At 41.4% G+C, this 20768-nt stretch overlaps 2 protein-coding genes across 2 annotated transcripts in view; both read right to left on the bottom strand.

Moving 5' to 3' along the window:
• The window catches only part of lrrc17 (leucine rich repeat containing 17), a 38264-nt gene extending 22737 nt beyond the window's left edge, over positions 1-15527 (bottom strand). The window contains exons 1-2 of the mRNA XM_061714841.1: positions 15321-15527; positions 1283-1644 (exon numbers count right to left, since the gene is read on the bottom strand). Coding sequence (XP_061570825.1) covers positions 1283-1555 — 273 coding nt within the window. The 5' untranslated portion in view covers positions 1556-1644; positions 15321-15527. The remainder of the gene's footprint in view (positions 1-1282; positions 1645-15320) is intronic.
• Positions 15528-16677: 1150 nt separating this feature from the next.
• LOC133423981 (endothelial differentiation-related factor 1 homolog) lies at positions 16678-17554 on the bottom strand. The gene has a single exon (XM_061714332.1). The coding sequence runs from the start codon at positions 17416-17418 to the stop codon at positions 16969-16971; it is 450 nt and encodes a 149-aa protein (XP_061570316.1). The 5' UTR covers positions 17419-17554; the 3' UTR covers positions 16678-16968.
• Positions 17555-20768: the final 3214 nt, after the last annotated feature.

Raw genomic sequence — 20768 nt, 5'->3', positions numbered from 1 at the left:
CGTTCTGTTTTGCTATAAAAACTTGTTGATTCAAGGTGTTATTAGGAATTTTCTGTAGCCACCTTGGTTGTTGTGAATATTGGCTCATGGATGTTTCCAAATGAGTCACTGCATTAACCCACTGCACTGTGATTGGGTTGGTACATTGCATCGGTAGATATGGCTATGAATGTGAGAGGTGTCAGACCCATTTAATTACAAATAATTAATGTGAAGTGCATGAGTATGGCTTAGGGTTAAACTGTACACAGGGACCTGAAGTCAAGGCACAATCAATGCTTCTCCAGTCCCCCTTAAATGTGGCCCAAACATGATTAGGGGCCTTTAACAACAGGCGTTTCTTGTTAAACTATCAGTTTGAATTTCATTTGAGGGAATATTTTATTATCTTTAGGAAGTGTTGTCTAGCTCTAATGGTTTCTCATCCCTACTAATGACATTAGTAACATTTGGACTCCTCTCATGGTCCTTATGTTACAGTTGCAAATCTTTACAGCACTATGTTCGGCATCCACAACGATGGAGCTAGACTGAGAGCGACTGTGGACATCAGGGTTGAGGCAACCCCAGGAAGTGTTGACAACACACAAAACTAGAAATGACTGACCAAGAGTTATTCTTGGACAACTTGGGTACCACCAGACCCAGAAGCTGATGTCAATGGTAGCTATTCTGGTCAAAGCACAACAGTGTTTTTCTGAAGAATCCCAGAAGTGAGGCTCTGCTCCAAAATACGCTCCGCCGCAGGATCTATTTTGATGTTCAGAGCTACTTGGACCGTATCAATTTAAACATAGTGGACACGTACTATGTTAACCCATGGAGACCACGGGCAATCAGAGCAGAGGGTCTCAGAGGAGATTTCAACCACATATGTGAAGAGTTGCATTTTCCACACTTCATATTTTTAAGCATCTTGTGTTACTTCTTTATATTTCCCTTGGGATTGCTACATCTATCACGACTGGTCATTTAAAACCTCAAAACCAGCATAAGTCACAAGAGAAAACAAAAACTATGAAGATTTTTTTAAACATAATCTGGAAGAACAAAAGTTGAAGTGAAGATTTAACTATATTTCTTGAAAGTCCATTAGCTCAAATAAGGACTTCTTTCTTTTGCATCAGTTCTTCTTCTCCTTCCTATAATGTATATTCAAAGTGCTGTTAGATATATTAAAGTTCTCTGTATGTACATTCAACCTTGTCTTATTGGTCTAATGTCAGCAGTTGTATGTATACTGGTTTTTGCACCATGCACATTGAATTTGGGCTGAAAATACCTGAATTTTGTTTCTTGCAAGCAGCAGGTGGTCGATATCTTTGGGCCAGTGCTGCATCACAGTGGTCAGCTGCCTGTCCTGGCAGTCCAGGTACTTCTCTCCCTGCTCAACGTACTCCTTACACTCCTGAGTTTGACGCCTCATGACCCCGGCCCTGCCTTTGCCCCGCACATGTCCCCAGGGACCCCGCTCCACAGCCTTTGATCGAGGGCCTCTCCTGGGTTCTGCTGACCGGATGAGCAGCAGGATAAAGAGAGTCGTGAGAAGACGCATGGTGGGAGAGGTGAAGAGACGAGGTCAGGGCTCTTGGTAATGTGGCTTTTGGAGAGTGGATGTGAAGGGACACAGGAAGCCGGTCACAGCTGTGTGCATAAAAGAAAAAAGAAACATAGATGAAGACGAGAGGTTCCTTCAATAACCAGCTAACGTTTGCATTTGCAGCACAGCCGAAGAAGTTAGAAGTTTATCATTTGCAATGACTTGCAATACATTTTTTGTTCAGTAAGAAATATATATAAATATAAATCAAGTTTTTGCAGGAGAAGAAGAAGTCAACAATAGTTGCATTTCCATCACCCTTGAAATTGCACAAATTGTATGTCTGAAAATAAAAATATGTAATGGAAATGAGCTAATATCATGAAAAACAAGTGTGTTTAAAGAAAATACATGTTTAAGCTTGCATGAGGGGGCGTTTCCGGCTAATCAAAAAAGGCATTTAGTAAAATATTCCAATGGAAACACCTTTTTCTATACCAACAGGTCACATGACATACCGAACTCTGGTTGTCATTTCTCTTTTGAGTTTTATTTCCATTAGGACATATCGCCTATGTTTGTACCAACTTTGTACCAGAAACGCTGCTACTGAAGGTTTCAGTTAATCAGACCTAGAGATTTATCTGTCTTACAGATGAGGACGATGGACAATGATAGACGACATTATGAACTGTTGTGGGAGTAGGGGGCATGTGGAAAAAATACCTAGCGAGGTGGAGATATGCACCGGATAGAAAGGGAATGGAGGTCAGTCACAGCAAGACAGAATATGTAGGTTAAAAAACATTGTGAGGCTGAAAGGAGTAGAGGTCAAGAAGGTGCAGGAGTTTAAATCTTCTATTTGGAGCAATGAAGAATGTTAAAAAAAAGTGAAGAAGCGAGTACAGGAAGCTCAGAGTGGGTGGGGGGCGAGTGTCTGGAGTTATCTGCGATAGAAGAGTGGCAGCAAGAGAAAAGGGAAAGGTTTATAAGATGGTAAAAAATAGTGAGACCAGATCTCCTCTATGGCCTGGAGACAACAGCCCTGTGGTGTGTTTCTTTCATGCTGTTCAGAGTTCTTGCAGTGGGAATGAAAGACCTCTTGTAGACATTCTCTACCAGTGGAAGAGACAAGGATGGATTAAGGACAAGCACATCAGAGGGACAGCCAGGGTTAAAGAAATAAACCTTGTCTGAGGTGGTTTGGACACATAAAGAGAGGATGGTGATTACACTGGTTGAAGAATGCTGAAGATGGTTGATGTGGCAGAAGAATCATGCAGAAGATGGGAAAAGATTAAAACAAATGAACCTCTGTGTTGATCTTTAAAGGGAAAGACTTAACAAAAAAGAAACTGTAACGTGTGCAGGGTTTTGCCCAGGTGGTATTTAAGATGTTGGCACCATACATGTTGAAAGAATTAGTGGAAACTTACTGAGACGCAGACTGGGGAGTGGTGAGAAAAACGAGAACAGGAAAGTGGCTTAGGAGAGATGATATTGGTTACATGTTGACATGTGAAATGTGGTTGTACTAAAGTGCTGTTTTCCTTGTTCTCTACCTTCAGCTGAACATACCTGGAGTTTCCTCTTTCTGGCTGACCTTTTTTTGTATACTTTCTCATAGCCAGAAACATATTATTTCTTCATTGAGGAGTGTTTGCATACATATGTTTGTAATCATATATTTTGTGAATCTCTTGCAATGTAGAAGACATTTCTTCAGCTGTGATGGGGCACATCTTCAGTGATTCAGTTCATGAGGTCATCAAGTATTTCACATCTCTCAACAGCATACACTCTCATCCTGGTCACCCAGCCAGCGAAGCTGACTTGTGTCCCAGCAGGACTAGCTCGCGGCTCTGTCCTCTTCAGCCACAGCCATCTGGATGCACTTTCCACTGCCTCTAAGGGAAAGTTGATGGTTTTCCTCTTAGCAGCCCCAGTGATTACAAGCAGCATCCAGACATGCATAGCAACCTGCCAGCAAAGCCTTTACACCCCAATTCATTGGGTTTTCACAGTGTCTTTTAGCCTGTCCTGCACAGCTCCACCAGTCCTGGTACTTGGCCCACTTCCATTCATCCACCTCTTTGATGTGGTCCTCTCAGGGAACTGAGCTCCATCAGAAGCACCTACTTTGCAGTGGCTGATGTCTGGAGCACATTTGGCTTCAGGGAAAGAGTTGTAACATGGTCTGGGAGCTTGAGCTGTCTTGCCAGATCAGTTCGAAGCCCCCCAGCTTGACACCAAGGTAAACAGCCCAGATGCAGGTTTTGGGTTGGACCCTGATGAAGTTGACAGCACTCTGGCAGGGGGTCGTTTCTCGTAGACCTCCTGGATCAAGATGTGTACTTGCCGGAAGCATATCGTTCTGCCTCCATTACCTAAATACCCTTTATCATCGATATTGCTGTAAAACCAACATCTGGGCACTAAAGATCATTGAAACTAAATGTAGTTTTCCTTTATAAAAGACACACATTTATGAAAACTGTCACTGAAGACATCTAGATGCTTTCATCATCATACTGATTTGTTTTTATTTCCTGCTTTAAAACCACCAAGAGCTGAAGATACTTGCATTTATAGATGATTGATGATATCAAGCAAGTTATATAGCCAAATAAACGAGTCATGTGTGCCTTGTGTGATCAGAGGTATGATGGTAAAACCCACAGGCCTGCCAAAAAAACACTGTGCACTCGTACAGACACATGTGTAGACTGAATCAGCCCAACTGTATCAAACCACAGTCCTCTGTCTTCCAGTCTCGCACAGTGGAACAAGTCAGTCAATGCACATGGTTTCATTGTGAATCACAGGCTGGGTTTGTTCATTAGAGACATAAACAACTGAAAATGTGCCTGGATGTATTTTCTTTTTTAGTGGGCATTCTTCTTCAGTTCAATTGCACCAAATTAAGTAAAGTTCAGTTTCCTTTAATAAATAATTACACGCAACAATTAACTTTTTTTGTGATCTGTGTCTTTCAATCCAGAAGGAACTTCATGATTCGTGATTTTGATTGTCTCTCTTTTTCTCCTGTCTCTATTTTTGCACAAGCGTGTCCGCACATTGGCGTGTCTTATGTCATATGTTGGATACTGAGCATGAGCAGCAGAGAACAATTTCTCATTGCTGTGTTACGTGATTATTAAACTGATGAGAGACATGTTTCAACATTGGGTGAGACTCCTGCCAGTACATACTTCCAACTAGGCTTGACTAATGCTGAAAGGACACAACATAAGGTCTTGAGTATACCCAGACACATCCCATGTCTCCAACTGAGTGTTCAGCTATAAATTCTTTCTGGGTAAATCATTTGCTTCAGGTGCTGAATATGCAAAAATTGGCAAAGATTAATGTAAGGTAATTACCTAGAAAAGACAACATTTTGATGGAATGATGCATGGCTGTCACCAGAGTCGGACCTGCAAAAGCTACAAAAGTAAATTAAAAACATGAATTTCACTTTCGACTTAAACCTTAATATCCTGGAAAAAGGTACATCATCTTGTACCACTGACCTCTAATTCTAAACTCGCCTCCTGATTTACGAGGCACAAGCTTATGGGATTTCAAAGTCTAAAAGAAAACATCTTAGATTGTAGTTTTATGGTTGTACCATAATCCACTGATTTGCCTGCAACCTTACGCTTCATAAAATCCGGGAAAGGGACAACGATTTCCAACAGTCACAAGAAGTTCAGGAAAGATTCCAAAGTGAATGACTTTTTCCCTTTTTTGTTTGTTTGACTTATTTCAACCAGTTGAACAGCGTCATCTGCAGATTACAGGAACACCATGGAAAAAATTATGGAATATCTTTACAGGCTATAAAATCAGAAGTCATTGAGTCTATGTTTTGCTTTTCAGAGCAATATGAAGTAGCTTCACGTGGCACACGTTCTTGTTTTTCAGCCTACATTGAAGAAAAAAATGAATCTTCATGAATTCAAATCAGATATTACCCTGATTTCTAACATAAAGTAATCCTAATATCCCAACAGTTGCTCTCTCAGAATAATCCAACAAAGAAGATACAGTTAACATGTCAACTAAAGCCTCATATTATTTTATGCTTGTGGTATCAGACTTGACCTATACATTAAGTTAAATGAATGCCCACATAGCAGACACATCTGGGCCTAATGTGGGCAACTTGTAACAGCTATGGCCTTGCTTGGGCACTGGCAAGTATCATGAGGGCCAGATGCGGGCCAAAGTTCATGAGCTGGTCCAAAGTTGGGCTATGGAATGAGATGTACGGATCAAACAAAGCCCAAATGTCACCAGCCAGCTTTGACATGGGCCATGGTGAGTGCTGGGAGCCCCAGACCTCAAAGGCACAGAAAAATACAGCTTTGGGTCCCTGTGGCAGGACATGGAGCTGGGTTTCACCATCCACGCTCACCCTCAAATTAACATCTTCCTTCAAGCACAAATGTGAGCCAACAAAAAAACAGAAAAAAAAACAGAGAACCTTTACTCTCTGTGTGACCTTGTAGTGACAATGTAAAGATGGTAATGATATTCTCATCCAACTCTTCTTCTTAGAGCCTGGTATTAGAGTATATACAACACATGTTGGTAATGCTTTCTGAGGCTTGTTATAGTTCAGGGGTATGCAACTAGATTCGGCCGGGGGCCACATCTGCAAAAGGACTGTATGGAGAGGGCCGCACAATTTGAAAATATGGGGGTTTTCAAAATGTATTTTGCACTCAAAGACGAAGACTTATGTAAATATAATACATTTGTATTATACATTTGAATATATCTAGTTTACATATGAATTATGTATTAATTGTCTCCAGATTTAGTAATTGCGAATGTTAAATATAATATTCAGATAAAGAAATATTATTTTGAATGCAAGTTCATTTTGAAACCATGCATTGTGCAAACTTAATGAAGTTGATATTGACCTACTTTTAATAAAACACGCCATAATGACAAAGCACCACTTTCCACCAAAATTTCCTTATTTGAATATTATATTAAGCATTGAGCACAAGCATTTTAGTCCATAGTAGCCAGTTTGATGTTATAAATAAGCAACCAAAATATTAACCATAAGCTCCTTTATTAATGACATATCTGCGCATTATATCTGCAAAACAAAACAATCACGAATTATAGGAGGCTTAGAAGTTCCATCTGAAATGCAAAGTCCTCACTTATTCAAATGAAAAAAATGTCAGACCAATCCTAGAAGCCTAATGATGTAAACAAGTCCTCTATACAACGGAGGTTAATAATAATGTGACAAACATTAACACTGTGCAACACTGGCAAAAAATCCAAAGTAAAAAACATCTCCAACAGAGATTAACATGTACAAACACTATGCATCGTTAACCAACTAAAAAAAGGCTACCAAGCATCTTAAACTTAAATGCGATATGCCTTCTCTGCACACATTACAAATAAAAATCGCAAATCGGTGCATCACTATTATAAAAAAAAAAAAAAAAAAAACTTTTTTTTTTTCCAACAAACACCCCCTTTTTTGAAATATGACCAGGGGCCACATAAAAGCTCCTAGCGGGCCGCATGTGGCCCGCGGGCCGCCAATTGAATATCCCTGTTATAGTTCATCTCCAGGTTTTATGCCACTCAAACGAGAAACAGAACAGAAGTTTCCAGTTTGGAACAAGCTGATGTGACCATTTACTACCAAAAAAAACATCTCCACATCCTACATTAAATAACTGTGGACTGTGGCTGGTCCTGCTAAGCCCCTTTCCACATTTGCTCAGAAGGAACAGTCCGGCCCCTCTGAGAAGATTACAATCATGGTCAGCCTGCAGTAGCCGCCACAGATTCCAGCTGTGGCCATAACAAATGTACTCAGGCCCAACCTACCTCTGCGGGACATCTAATTGCCATGCCAAGCTCAAATTAGGCCTTTCAGTCTGGCGTTATTTCCTAGCCGAGCCCATACTGGTCAGTTAATGCCAAAATAAAAAGCATTACCAAGTGTAAACATCTACAGCAGAAAACCCTCACGTCTGTGGTAAGCTACTTTCTCATGGAACAATATACAGATAGTTTTTTTTTTGTTTTTTTGCTACCTCTGCCATATGTCTTGAAGCAAAGTAAAGTTTGGTTTCATAATAAAATCTGGTAGCAACTTGTCTCTGTTTGGATGGCATGAAAATAAACCTCTGGGAAGAGTCTGAAAACTCTGTTGAACGGACATAAAGATGGAAAGAAAAGCATGAAGGTACTTCTGTAGCAAAAATAATCCGAACATATTCCATACTGGAGCACTTTATACATGCAATATTGACTGTTTTATTTTATTTTTTTTTAGCAAAGAGTGTCATTTAAATCAATGATATTAGGATTACACAGTTTGGCTCAGCTGTGCTTCAGACACTTATTGGAAATGTTTTCCAGCTCAGCTGCACTGGGAGATTCCAATCAGACAACAAGGACAGGAAAAACCCCTTGGAGAAAATGACTTTAAATAGTGACAGCATCATTATATCATCCGGGATAGAGATTTGGTTACCAGACTGCAGTGCACCAGACATACACACTTACTGTCTAAAACTACTGAGCAGATGGAAAAATTGTGATGATTTGCTGTACTCTTTGTGAATGACAAATTATTTACCAAGTCAGTGCAAAGACAGCTATTACTCAGCATTTACCAAAATAATCTCAGTCACAATGGGCCATAGAGCACAAGCTTGAGCTTGCTGTGTGTCTTTGTGTTGAATTTTTGTGTCATTACATAGGATTTTCTGGTTAACATACATACAGACATGCATAGCAACCCGCCATACACACAGAAAGGGGACAGAATAAGAGATAAGGATAAGAGTGTTTGTTGGTTGTTACTCACAGACTTACAATTCATGGCTAAGAATGTTGCATAGTTGGCTGGAAAGTTTGCAATAATTTCATCAGGACATTAGCCAGGAGCCAAAGAGCTTGAACCCAAGGGGCTACACTGGTTTCCTACAGTGACATGATCCAGGAAGCATGTGGAAGTGCAGTTCCTTGAATGACCACTAAGACACGACCGAGTCAATCTCCAACCACCCTTGTGTTAAAATGTTCCGCTTTTCAGCAGAAATGAACTTATTTTGAGCCCTAAAAATACTTTACATCCATGAAAACTGTATGTAGGGGTAAAATTATATAAAGCCTTTTTTTTTTAAAGTGATTTGCAGTTTATGATGTTAACAGCCATCATTATTTTAACTATGGACAACTAGGCATTTTTGAAGAATTTCACATGATCTAAAAGCAAATAATGCATACTTTATAGATACAGTTACATTTCACATCATTAAAGATATTTATAAATATTTTATACTACTATTTTAAAGATAATAAAGATTCTTGTGCTGTAAAATGTATTAACAGACAGCTGCAACAGCTGCTCTGAGCTCTGGGGGAGGAAGGCTGCCAAACGGCTCCTAACCTTGACGAAGAACTGGCCTTTTACTGTTTGTGACCACTGATGATCAGCCGGGTCTGTGGCCGGGGGCCATGTCTGCAGCCCTGGGCTCACCCTGCTTCAGGAAAAGCCCCTTTTTCTCGCTTTTTTCCCTGAACCAAGGCATCACTCAAAGACTTCAAAAGTGACTTTAAAACTACTGTTCAGAAACCTGCAGGTGACGTCACAGAGAGTTCACCCACTTCCCTTTGTATGGCTCAACAGCACTGCCAAAGGAGTGGATATGAATGTGCAAATGTGTGAACACAGTTGTGGAAACACACTCAAACTGTGTGAGAGTATATGTCTGTATATTTATGCAGACAGACATAGAGACAAGCTTACTGCAAGAAACCCAAACACAGATAATGAAAGGAAGGAAAAAGGAGATATGAAGGCACAAAAAGGTGCTTTGTTTTATTGCTTATGTTTTGTGGATCGCCTGTGTGGGCCCCTGTGTGTCATTTAGTCTCAGCAGGTTGTTTTACTAACACCATCATATACCACCTACACTAGCAAAGAGAAGTAAAAAAGGAAAAATAAAGATTAAAGACATAATTTACAGGCTCAAGATGAAGATGTTTCATCAAATGAATCAGCTCTGTGGACAGCAACATCAAGGTAACGCAAGGGGATATGAAAAATAACAAGCTGCCAATTGGACCTGGCTGGAGAGGATGGAAGTTTCAGCACTGAGGAACACCGGAAACCAGCACACAGACCAATATCTGCTTTTTTATTCACACCACCCGCAGAAATACAAACTAATGTTGTGAAAACTCTGCACCGCTAAGTTGAGACAGCCCCCACTATCTGAACTAGGCTTTTATCAAATCAGCAAAGAAATCTGGAAAGAAAGGGGAAAAAATAAACCAGCACATTAATAGAAAGAAAATTAAAAAAAACAGGTGCACAAATATTTTATTTCCATATGTGGCTGGGGATGCCTGAGAAACTCAGAAGAGTCTTTTCCAAACACAACATCCCAGTGCACTTAAAACCTATGAACACAATCAGACAAAAACTGGTTCAACCTAAGGACAAATCACTCAAATAGAAACTGAGCAGCATTGTTCTGTCAGTGCAACAGGGAATACATAAAGCTTTATAGACAAGAAGCGAAACAACAACTCCATGAATGGCACAACACGGGAGAAACAGCTCCTACGGTCAAAATTAGGTAGTCCACATGCATCTCAAGGATAAAGGATGCTCTTTTGGGTTTGCAATTTGAGAGAGGTGCATTCATGATTTGGGGGTACCAGTGGACTTTGACCTGCCTTAATAACCATAAATAGACTGCAGGAGGCCTTGCCGCCTATTGTCTGAACCTCTCCTCTGTAATGTCCATGACTTTGATGAAATCACTGGCTGAAGAGAAGTCCAGAGAATGTTGTTAATGCGTTATTAATAGGGTCATAACAGAAAACGTCATGATGTCAGGAGAAGGGAAATCCTAAACCGTGGAAAACAGAGGGAGACTTGACATTGCTTTTCCTCTGTAATCTAATAATGCACATGGGATGCACAAGACCTTATTACCGATATATTACACCCTATCAGATTATATTAATCCAGAAAAATAGATGGTTTCTTTTAATATAATTCAGATAATGATGGAAAATGTTCTAAGAAGGTCTGAACCATTCATATAATTAAAATAAAAACAATGTGAAATAGTTCAACTAGTAAAGACATGTCTGATGACGGCTTAAAATATGGTTTGGTATGGTTTACAAAGCCACAATGCCTTCCTTGACAGCTCCGCCAACCAATGAGAAGCATCGCCAAACAATCACATAATGTACTGTAACAAGTCTTGACATGTGGGAGTAGGGGTAACTGACAAATAATAGTGATTAAGAGAAATGTAAACTGTTCATCCTTAAAGCATTGGTGAAGCAACAATCCAGAAGAGAGCCAGGATTTCTGCCTTAAGGAAGGATTTTCAGTTCGTAAGGGAGATGCTGTCCGATGCCAGGACAAGAGGCAATGCCATGAACCATTAACTACATCTGAAGAAGCACCAGCAGGCTGCTGTACAACAGATGTTCTATGTGAAACGTATGAAAGTTAATGAAACATACCAGGATTTTTGAGTGAAAAAAAAAAGAAAAAAAAAAGCCTTATGGATACCCAGCTGTAGTGCCCACTTCATGGATGAAAGCATTCCAACTGTCAACAGAGACTGAACATGGTTATGAAAACCTTATCAGAACTTTTGACAAAAGAGATGCCATTGCCTCCCACGCACATTCTCTTCCAGACTTTCACACAGAATGCAATAAACGTCGGTTTTATGCCACAGCAGCTGATTTGTGGTCAAAAAGGATGACCGAGCCAAACCCGTGTCGTATAGGTCACTACCAATGCCATTCTTTCATGGTAATGCTCCAATGCATGATATCTGAGCCTGATAATCATAGGCCTGCGATGGACTGGTGACCTGTCCAGGGTGAACCCCTGCCTCTCGCCTGAAAATTAGCTGGAATAGTCTCCAGCAGACCCCCGTGACCCTGCAAAGGATAAAGCGGGTATAGATAATGGATGGATGGATAATCATGGGCTGAATCACAATCACAATACCTGTCAGGAAAATTGGAATTGGATATTTGCACAAAATCGCTCAATCCTAGTCTTGAGTGTTTTTCATTAGAAGATTCCAGCCTACACTTATCTGAAACTCGATCAGAGGCAAGTCCCAGAAAGTTAATGCCCTCCTCTTACTTCCTACTTCCCCATCACTTCAGGGACATAATCAGTCCAGTTAATCGGGCCAGTGAAAGTAAGGTTTTGCCTATATAAATCTTATCTCTGCTCAACGTAGTCTCCCATTCTCAAAAAACTGCAACTTCTCACAGTTGCTACCTGTTGTGGCCGCCCACAGAAGGCGTCCATGCTCCAGTGACGCTTGGAAAGGCACTGGAGATGGAGAGGGTTCAGGCATCCAGAGGAAACGGCTCAGAAACACAAGGGTCACTGTGTTGCAGAGGGAGAGAGAACAAGAAGGGGAGGCTGGAAAAGCAAGAATGGGCTTTTTCTTCTTTGCTACTTGTAAAAAAAAAAAGAAGAAGAAGAAGAGGAAAATCCATCTTTCACCCATTCTAAGTCGCATGCACAGCCTGTCAGGGAGTTAATTACAGAAAAAGAAAACTGGAGTGTCAGAACAAGGAGCAAACATAAATGGGAGTTTTACATGGCAGCAAGCCTCCACGTAAGCTCACCTTACTTTTTTTTCTCTCTCTCCTTTCGGTTCCCTGTGTGCGTGGACTTAAGAAGACTTTCCCATCAGCTAGCTATGAGTAAGAAACAGAAAGGGATGCAAGAGAAAACTAACAGACTCCGAGAATGTATAGAAAACATGAGAGGAAAAAAAAACATTAAATCATCGCTAATTGTCATAAACAACCAGATGATAAAATGGCATTAGAGAAAGACGTATGCTGTGTATGTAAACTGAAGAGCATGCTAGAGAGAAGCCTCATCCAGCCCTGAGAGCCTAATTGAAACCAGACAAGTAAACCTCTGTAGCAAAGGAAAGGGAAGGAGGATTACAAGAAAGGAGAGAAAAATTAAACGGAAAATGACAATCCTGTTGTTCAGAGTAAAAGATGCAAAGCTGAATAAAAGCAGACTTTGGAGGGTGAAGCTAGACTGTAGAAACCCTTGTGTGACTTCAACCAGAGGTTTGAAAGTCTCTTGATCTGAACTGATGCCTGAGATTATGCAATTTTGGCTTAATCTAGTTAAAATCTAAATTGGGGGAAAATAGGTTAAACACTCAAACCTGGCAGTTAGCCGGACCAGTTCCATCTTATCTCAGTTATAACATCGTTGTATCAGCTCGTAACGCTAACTGAACTTACCTCATCAAACCTGTTCATCCATATCTGGGATGTTGCTACTGAGACAAGGACTACTGGACCCTTGCAGGCAAACCTAGTGGTCTGTTTGTATGATTGACAGCACAACAATACAAAGCACCTAACAGATGACTGCTAGCCATTACTACTTAAAGGAGCTTGAGGCTCCTTTTAAGAAATGAGACTCTCTAGCGCCACCCTTCGCCACGACGGCCGTTGGGGGTACTGCAGCCAACAGTGAAGCCGGCACGGGAGAACGGGGAGAACGTGCATGCAGCGTCATGTGACGTCACATCCGCAGCCCAGCGCGGGAAATTCGGAGTCCGAATTGCAGCACATTTTGCAGCACACAGCCTGTTCAAGGCAAAGGAGAGATACACTAGAGGACTCATTCATTTTGGTTTGGAACACTTCATCTGACATTATTACTAGAAAACTTAAAAGGTATACTAATTTTTTTCATAAATCCTGCCTCAATCCTGCCTCAAGCTCCTTTAAGACTGCAAACGACTGTCACTGAAGAAATAAAACTCCTTGTTGTACATTTTACAAAAGATGCACCCCTCATACAGTTACGGTTGTGAAGCTATGTTTCTGCACTAAAAAGTTGGGTATTTTAACGTGGGGGTCAGTGGTGACTGACTTACCTGAGAGCCAACCGTAGTAGTTATTCAAGAAACATTTGGTATTTCTGTGATGCCGTTAGTTAGGCAAGCTGGATGTAGCTCGTGGATGGAAGCTGCTGACCTACATGGAAATCAGGTTTCTCATCATCTCTAATTGCCAAACGTGCATGAAGCTGCATCAGTCGGTATTTAATGAACACACGTCTCCACATTAATGCAGACTGTTTTTTCTGTTTTTTTGTGCACACATTTATGTTATACTTGTACACTAGCTTGTTATTTTTCTGGTGCCAATGCTGAGTGTCTGCAAACTCCCTCATTAGAGAACGGGGGAGTTAAAAAGGCTGTCCTGTGATGTTTAACAGAGCACAAATATCCACTCACAGCGTCCCCCCCCCCACCTCCCCAGCTATGTCAACTGGTTCGGACTAGTGCCATACACATGTGGGAAGTAAACACACTCACATACGGACACACACTACACAGCACTCCACTTGAACGCAGCCACGACGAGCTGAGACAGCAGAAATATTCAGAGAAAGGGACTTGTGGACTTTGTAATCAGAGTAACTTGCAAGTCAAGCAACTTTCTTTATCCCCCCACAAGCTCCTTTTTTCCTTTTTTTCCTCGCAGAATTCCAGAGTGAAACCACATGCTGCTTCAGCTCCGAGCTGCGTGAGTTGGGATTTGAGTACAACTGCACGGGGGCATGTAACTCTCTGTGCAGCTGGACTACATATAACATGCCCAAAGTATCCCTCGTCATTACAGCCTAACAGTAAAGTATGCAGCTGCGTTGACTTTGTGTCTCTCTCTCTCTTTTTCTCTTTTCACTGAAGTGTTTCCTAATCTTACCCAGAAATCTTTGATAAATTGATATATCTCACAACTTACTTACGAAATATGAATTAACTGACTATGTATTCACTAAGCATGAGTCATCTGGATCAGCGTTCAGATCCACAATTCCTTCATTGTAGCTCAAAGAGGTTCCAAGTGGAGAAATGAGCCCCTAATTCTGACAGAGGTGCTGGTTGACTCTATCTATCACAGTAGTCAGGGTTTGACCACCAGCCAGTAACATGCCAAAAACAACAAAGATTGATAATGGATTAGTCACCACATAATTGTTTTGTGGGGATACTAAGATGAATGTAAGTGTGCAATGACCCTCTGCAACATTTCACAACTCTAAGTTTGAGTGCTTACTTCAGCAGTTCTGCATGATGGATCTTCATTGTTGTGACTACAGATAATTTATGATTCCGTTTTTCGTCATTTATGATCTAGTGTCAGACCAGAAAGGCATTGCTCAGCTCTGTGCACTCATATCCTAATACTTTGTGATGCACTCCTGCTTTTGCAGCAGCCGTGTAAATTGAGATAATCAAATCAGTGTCCGATTATTACTGTATTCTTGATGTCATGTTGCAGGATTTTCCTTCATCATGAAGCACTTTTTTTTCCATCTCAGCATGACCCAGTTGTATCTTTACATAGTTTGTGCAGATTCAGCCCATGTCTAAGAAACAAGCCTAATGGGTCTTACATCTAATAAAACTTTTACAATGATAGACAGTATCCTTCGAAAACTGAATATAGTTCAAAATGTCCTTAATTTGCTTTGGCCACATTTTAGCTATTGGACTTTTATTTTCCCCTGCAAGAACTGAAGTGTACACAAAGCCAAATCATAGCAGCCAATTTTTTTTTTCATGTATATTAGATACAGGCTGAGCAAGAATGAAAGAGATTATTTTGTTTCAGTTGCATAGTCTAATATTCTTGTTTCACTGTTCACTGTATCACATTAAAGTTTCAGTCCTACCTGTCTGGCTCGGGTTCTTCCTCTAGAACCTGCAGATCTCCGGTTGGTCCTGTGTCCCAGGTTCCTAATCCTGTCATGGGCGCTGCATCCACGCCAAGAATATCTGCCTGGCTACCTCAGAGCCTGGAGTGGGGGACAAAGAGTGTCTGCTTCTTCCCTCTCACTTTCTCCCTCCCTTCTTTTTCACCCACTGATCACACTAGGAGTGTGAGGACACAGAGAGAGAGAGAGAGAGAGAGAGAGAGAGAGAGAGACTCTGAACAGAATAAGCGATTCTCATGGGAGCCTCAAGGCGGCGTATGGTATAGCATTACAAGCGCAGCAAACTCACACTCATGTGGGAGGGCTGCACCCCTGCGTGGGTCCCCCCTGTTTTTACCAGTGCACTTACAGCAGGATGAGTTGCTAACAGACCTGACAGAAATACACAGACGGACCGAACATCTGGGTGGCACAGAAGCAAAACACTTAGCCTCCACTGCAAACACCCGTCTGTCTTGTTTGCAGTCAAGCTATCCAGAGAGGAGAGTCTTGGAGACGTACCATAAATCATCACAGGCTTGCTCCAAAATAAGCTCGCTCCACTTACAACAGCTGCCTTTGATGTGATCACTGTTTCAGGGGACAATTGCCATGTTTATTGCACATCGGGAGCTCTTTGCCACGCATGTTGCAGGCAATAGTTGTGGTTTCATAATGTTCATTCAACTGGATCGCATCAATTTAAAGCAACACTATGTAACTTTTTCCACTTAAGAATAGTTTCCAAATCCTTCTGATGTTTCATTGACTTAAGTCAGGGTAAATGGAAAATGTATGCTCAAATGCCTTAAAGGCAACGACCTTCTATAAATGTTACTACTTTAAGACATGATGGTAGCGCAGTTATTCATTAAAAGGTTAGGAAATTTAAAACATTTACCCAAGCTGACACCAAAATAATTAACCACCACATTGTTTGCACCATGTCACATTTTAAATTGATACAATTCTGCTCTGTCTGACAAATATCGATGAAAGCAGCTCCAGCAGCACTTGCTTTTCCTCAAAACTACTATTACTAAAATTACTGTTCTACTGAACCAAACTTTCATTATTTGCAAGTTAGCTTAATTAAGTACAGTGGCTTTCGAGAGCCAAATGCTGATTTAATGTGTGATTGTCACGGTTTGGTTTCAGTTCCTGTTTTATTTTGAAACCCGGGTCTGTGTTTCACTTCTTTTTTTTTTTTTTGAACTGAGAAACTTTTATTCTGAGATCAAAACAAAAAGCATGAAAACATTTCAACACTGTAAAAACATCCACCCACTGTCTTAAGTTTTAAAAAAAATGCAATCAAACACTGCTTTTTTTACATGATACTCAAATTTATTAAGACAAATTCACCTTTTGAACAATCCCCATCACTTGGAAAACATTTTCTTTTTATCATGCTGAAGTCGAGAGAGATGTAGGTAAAACAATTAGCTGAACTTCAGCGTTACGATGCAAACAAATGGATTCAATATGCTCATGTGGTCAAGAGTGTTTCAGATGAGTCGTTAGTACGCAGCCTGTGATGCAGTGGAGCACCTGGTCCTCAGGCAGGACACAGGTGAGATCAGCCCAGGGGATGGTCGAGGGGGGGGCTGATTTCGAGGCTTTGCTTTCATTTCCCCGTGGATTTCAGCTCGAGAGGTAGGCCGATGTCCTTCCCACGCAACTTCATGCCAATTGCTCTTTCAATCTTGCCCATGACTACGTTGTTGGGTATTGCCTTGCCGCACTCGTAGTCGGCAATAACTTGAGGCTTCTCGTTAACTTTAGTGGCCAGGTCTTTCTGGGTCAGCCCTTTGGCCTGCCTGCCCTGCTGGATGACCTTCCCCACCTCCAGCGGGACCCGCTGGTGGTGCAGCTCCTCCGTCTCTCTGTCCAGCTTGGCTGTGTTTTTCGTCACAAGGTGTTGCTTGTTCTGTCCAGCTGCCCATTTCTTGGTCGTCTCCACGTCCTCCCCGCGTCTTTGAGCAGAAGCGATCGCCTGCTTGGATTTGGCCTGAGCAGCTGTGGGGCCTTTCTTCCTCAAAACAGTGGCCGCCGTGTTCCAGTCGCTGTCTGCCATACTCTCTGCTTTTGTTGTTTTCTCTTTAGGAAAAAGGTTAGGAAGATTTCCGTGAAGTTGAGTGTAGATTTGTGGTTATTTCTGCCTCGTGGTCGTCAAGCAATGCAACGGCTCCTTCCAGAAATATCACCCACGTGTTCTGCCAAAGCTTTATTTATAACCTGCCGTTAACAGCATGAACTGTGTTTCAGTTCTGTCTTGACTTCCCTGGTTCCAATCTGCCCTGATTGTCTGCACCTGTGGCTCGTCAACCCTTGTGTATATCTGGTCTTGTCTTTCCCTTCTCCCTGCTGGTCTGTACTGTTTCATCACTCCATGTTTCCGGTCTTGTTTTGTGCAATTCAGATTTTTTTCAATCCTGCTCAGCAGCGCTTTGGGTTTTGTTTAAGTTAATAAAACATGTTTTTTTTGGAACTCCTGCCTCCTGGTTTCCTGCATCTGGGTCCTGTCCACTGCATTCGTGACAGTGATGGGACCATGTTGCCACCATAATAACATGTTGTCCTTCAACTGCTCATTGTCCAGAAAATTGTGCGATAGTTGGAAATGTTTCTTGGGAAAACCATGTCCAGTTAGGAGGAGGGCATCCATCCCATTATGAAAGGGGCAGCTGTCATTTATAGAAATCTGGATGTTTTATTAGTCTAGACCAGTAGCAGTTTTACATTATTCTCCACAGCTTCCTACCTGCTGTGGCCCAGCCATCCCTTGGTTATTGTTTCTGCTCCCCAACCACACCGATTGAATAATTAAAAACGCAGGGGGAAAAAATCAGTAAAAGAGCAACAAATCCTAAAAACCTAAAACAAAAAAAAAATCTGAAATTGAAATGAATTAAACATTAAATGCGGCTTGTTGAATATTAGATCTCTTACATTTATTTTTGTATTGGTAAATGACTGTTGTGATTATAATATTGGTTTATTTTTTCTTATAGAGCCCATTGCAGTAGGAGGACCATGTTAGTATCCATGAATCAATGCTCCCTAGTTATGTTTATTTTCCACATTCATCGAACCCTAGGGGCAGAAACTGACTCAGTTTCTCTCAGCCAGTGTGGAAATCACAGGAACCAGTTCTTTTTGATGTGGCAATATTGCGCACGTAGTCATTACTTTGAGTTTCTCTCTTTTTTTTCCAGTTTCATTGTAATTTTCTTTTCATAATCATACTTAGTGTGACAGTACAAAGAATAGTACAAAGTACAAAGAATATCATAATAGTGGGGGACTTTAATGCTCACAAAGATGCTAACAAAGACTGCATAAATGTTGCCTCGTCTCAAAATTATGGAGCTAGAACAGTCTCATAATTCACAAATGCACAGGACAAGTTTTACAAATGCACAGACCGATTTGCAAATACACACACCGTTTCACACGTGCACAGGACAAGTTTTACAAATGCACAGACCGATTTGCAAATACACACACAGTTTCACACGTGCACAGAACAATTCACACGTGCGTAGGACAAGATACACAAATGTATTTTTGATGCACACACAAATATAACCTGATTTACACATGTTTTTTTGTCTGTGAGCTGCGCTGGATTTGTGTGTGAGTTTTGAGACTCTCCTGACGTGACAAGATCCACACGTAGGTTTTTTTTAACACGGAAGGATCTGCAACCAATCAGATTAAAGGGGCGGATACACCTGCTGTTTGAGCTGCGTTAGCGCTGGTTTGTCGGGCTGATCAACCAGAGCCGTCAGGAGACTGCACTCCAAGTCCTGCCGATGCAGCAGCTGATGAGAAACAGCGGAGATATATATATATATATGAACTACAGGTGTCTTTCAGGAGAACGAGCCTGTTGACGGGGGTGAATATTGCTGCAGTCTCGTTCTGGCTCTGGCCGTGGGTGGCGCTGGTCCCGGTCAGACCAGCTGACCAGGGACCAGACACGGAGGTCAGAAACAAGCAGCTGTTATCCTCACATTTATGATGTGACATCGCCACCACACAGAGACAAACGTGTGTCAAAACAGCGGTGGCAGATCAACACATTCCCGGTGCAGATAGAGTCATGCATGGGAAGATGCAGCCGTGATGATGCTGGTCGGGGTTTAGTCCACCGATCATCAAACATCTGAGCTGATACAGAGGTTCTTCGGTTATCAGTCACTGATACCGACGTTACTCCAGATATTTCGGTAAATTAATCTCCTGACATGCGCGTGCTGCTCCACCTGGCCGCTGCTCGTCCCCGCCAGGCAGCGCAGCAGCTCTCTGCTGTCTGTCTGGTTCTGAGATGAATCAGCGGGACAGTAATACTTCGTGAAACCAAACGGAGCAAATATATAAAAATCTCCGCTGTTTTTCATCATCAGTTGCTGCATCGGCAGGACTTGGAGTGCAGTCTCCTGACGGCTCTGGTTGATCAGCCCGACAAACCAGCGCTAACGCAGTTCAAACAGCAGGTGTATCCGCCCCTTTAATCTGATTGGTTGCAGATCCTTCCGTGTTAAAAAAAACCTACGTGTGGATCTTGTCACGTCAGGAGAGTCTCAAAACTCACACACAAATCCAGCGCAGCTCACAGACAAAAAAACATGTGTAAATCAGGTTATATTTGTGTGTGCATCAAAAATACATTTGTGTATCTTGTCCTACGCACGTGTGAATTGTTCTGTGCATGTGTGAAACTGTGTGTGTATTTGCAAATCGTTCTGTGCATTTGTAAAACTTGTCCTGTGCACGTGTGAAACGGTGTGTGTATTTGCAAATCGGTCCGTGCATTTGTAAAACTTGTCCTGTGCATTTGTGAATTATGAGACTGTTCTAGCTCCATACAAAATGTGCAGGTCATCTGGATCCGTTTTTTTTATCACATCCCAGAGTCCGAACCAGACATGGAGAAGCTGCGTTCAGCTTCTCTGCCCCACATGTCTGGAACAAACTCCCAGAAAGCCTCAGCCTCAGCTGAATTTCCAGGTTGAAGACACCTGTTTTCAGCTGAATTTGAATAAAGCTCAAAAATAGCATTAAAAAACATAATCATATTTTAACAATTGATTTTATCTTATTTTATCTATTGTTCTTCTTTCTTTCTTTTTTGTTTAGATTTTAAATCATACTTTTTTTAATGTTTTAATGTCTTTGTAAAGCTATTTGAATCACCTTGTTGTTGAATTGTGTTATAGAAATAAACGTGCCTTGCCTTACACAGAATATGAGTGGAAATAGGAACTTCTAGAGAATCCTGTGAGTTAAAATAAACCGTTCAGGTTTTAGCTCCTTCATTGTAGCTCACTGCAATGAAGGAGGCTTACATAAACCTTTCTATGCAGGCTGATTCAGATAGATTTACAGTCCCAATGCATACAATACCTGATAATGCAGCCC

Source organism: Cololabis saira, chromosome 23, assembly GCF_033807715.1.
Source record: "Cololabis saira isolate AMF1-May2022 chromosome 23, fColSai1.1, whole genome shotgun sequence".
In the NCBI taxonomy this organism is placed as follows: Eukaryota; Metazoa; Chordata; class Actinopteri; order Beloniformes; family Belonidae; genus Cololabis; species Cololabis saira.
This window is presented reverse-complemented; position numbering and strand designations above follow the sequence as displayed.

What these genes read in the sequence shown, in the direction of transcription:
- LOC133423981 (XM_061714332.1), bottom strand. Translation starts at nt 17,418, where the DNA reads ATGGCAGACAGCGACTGGAACACGGCGGCCACTGTTTTGAGGAAGAAA.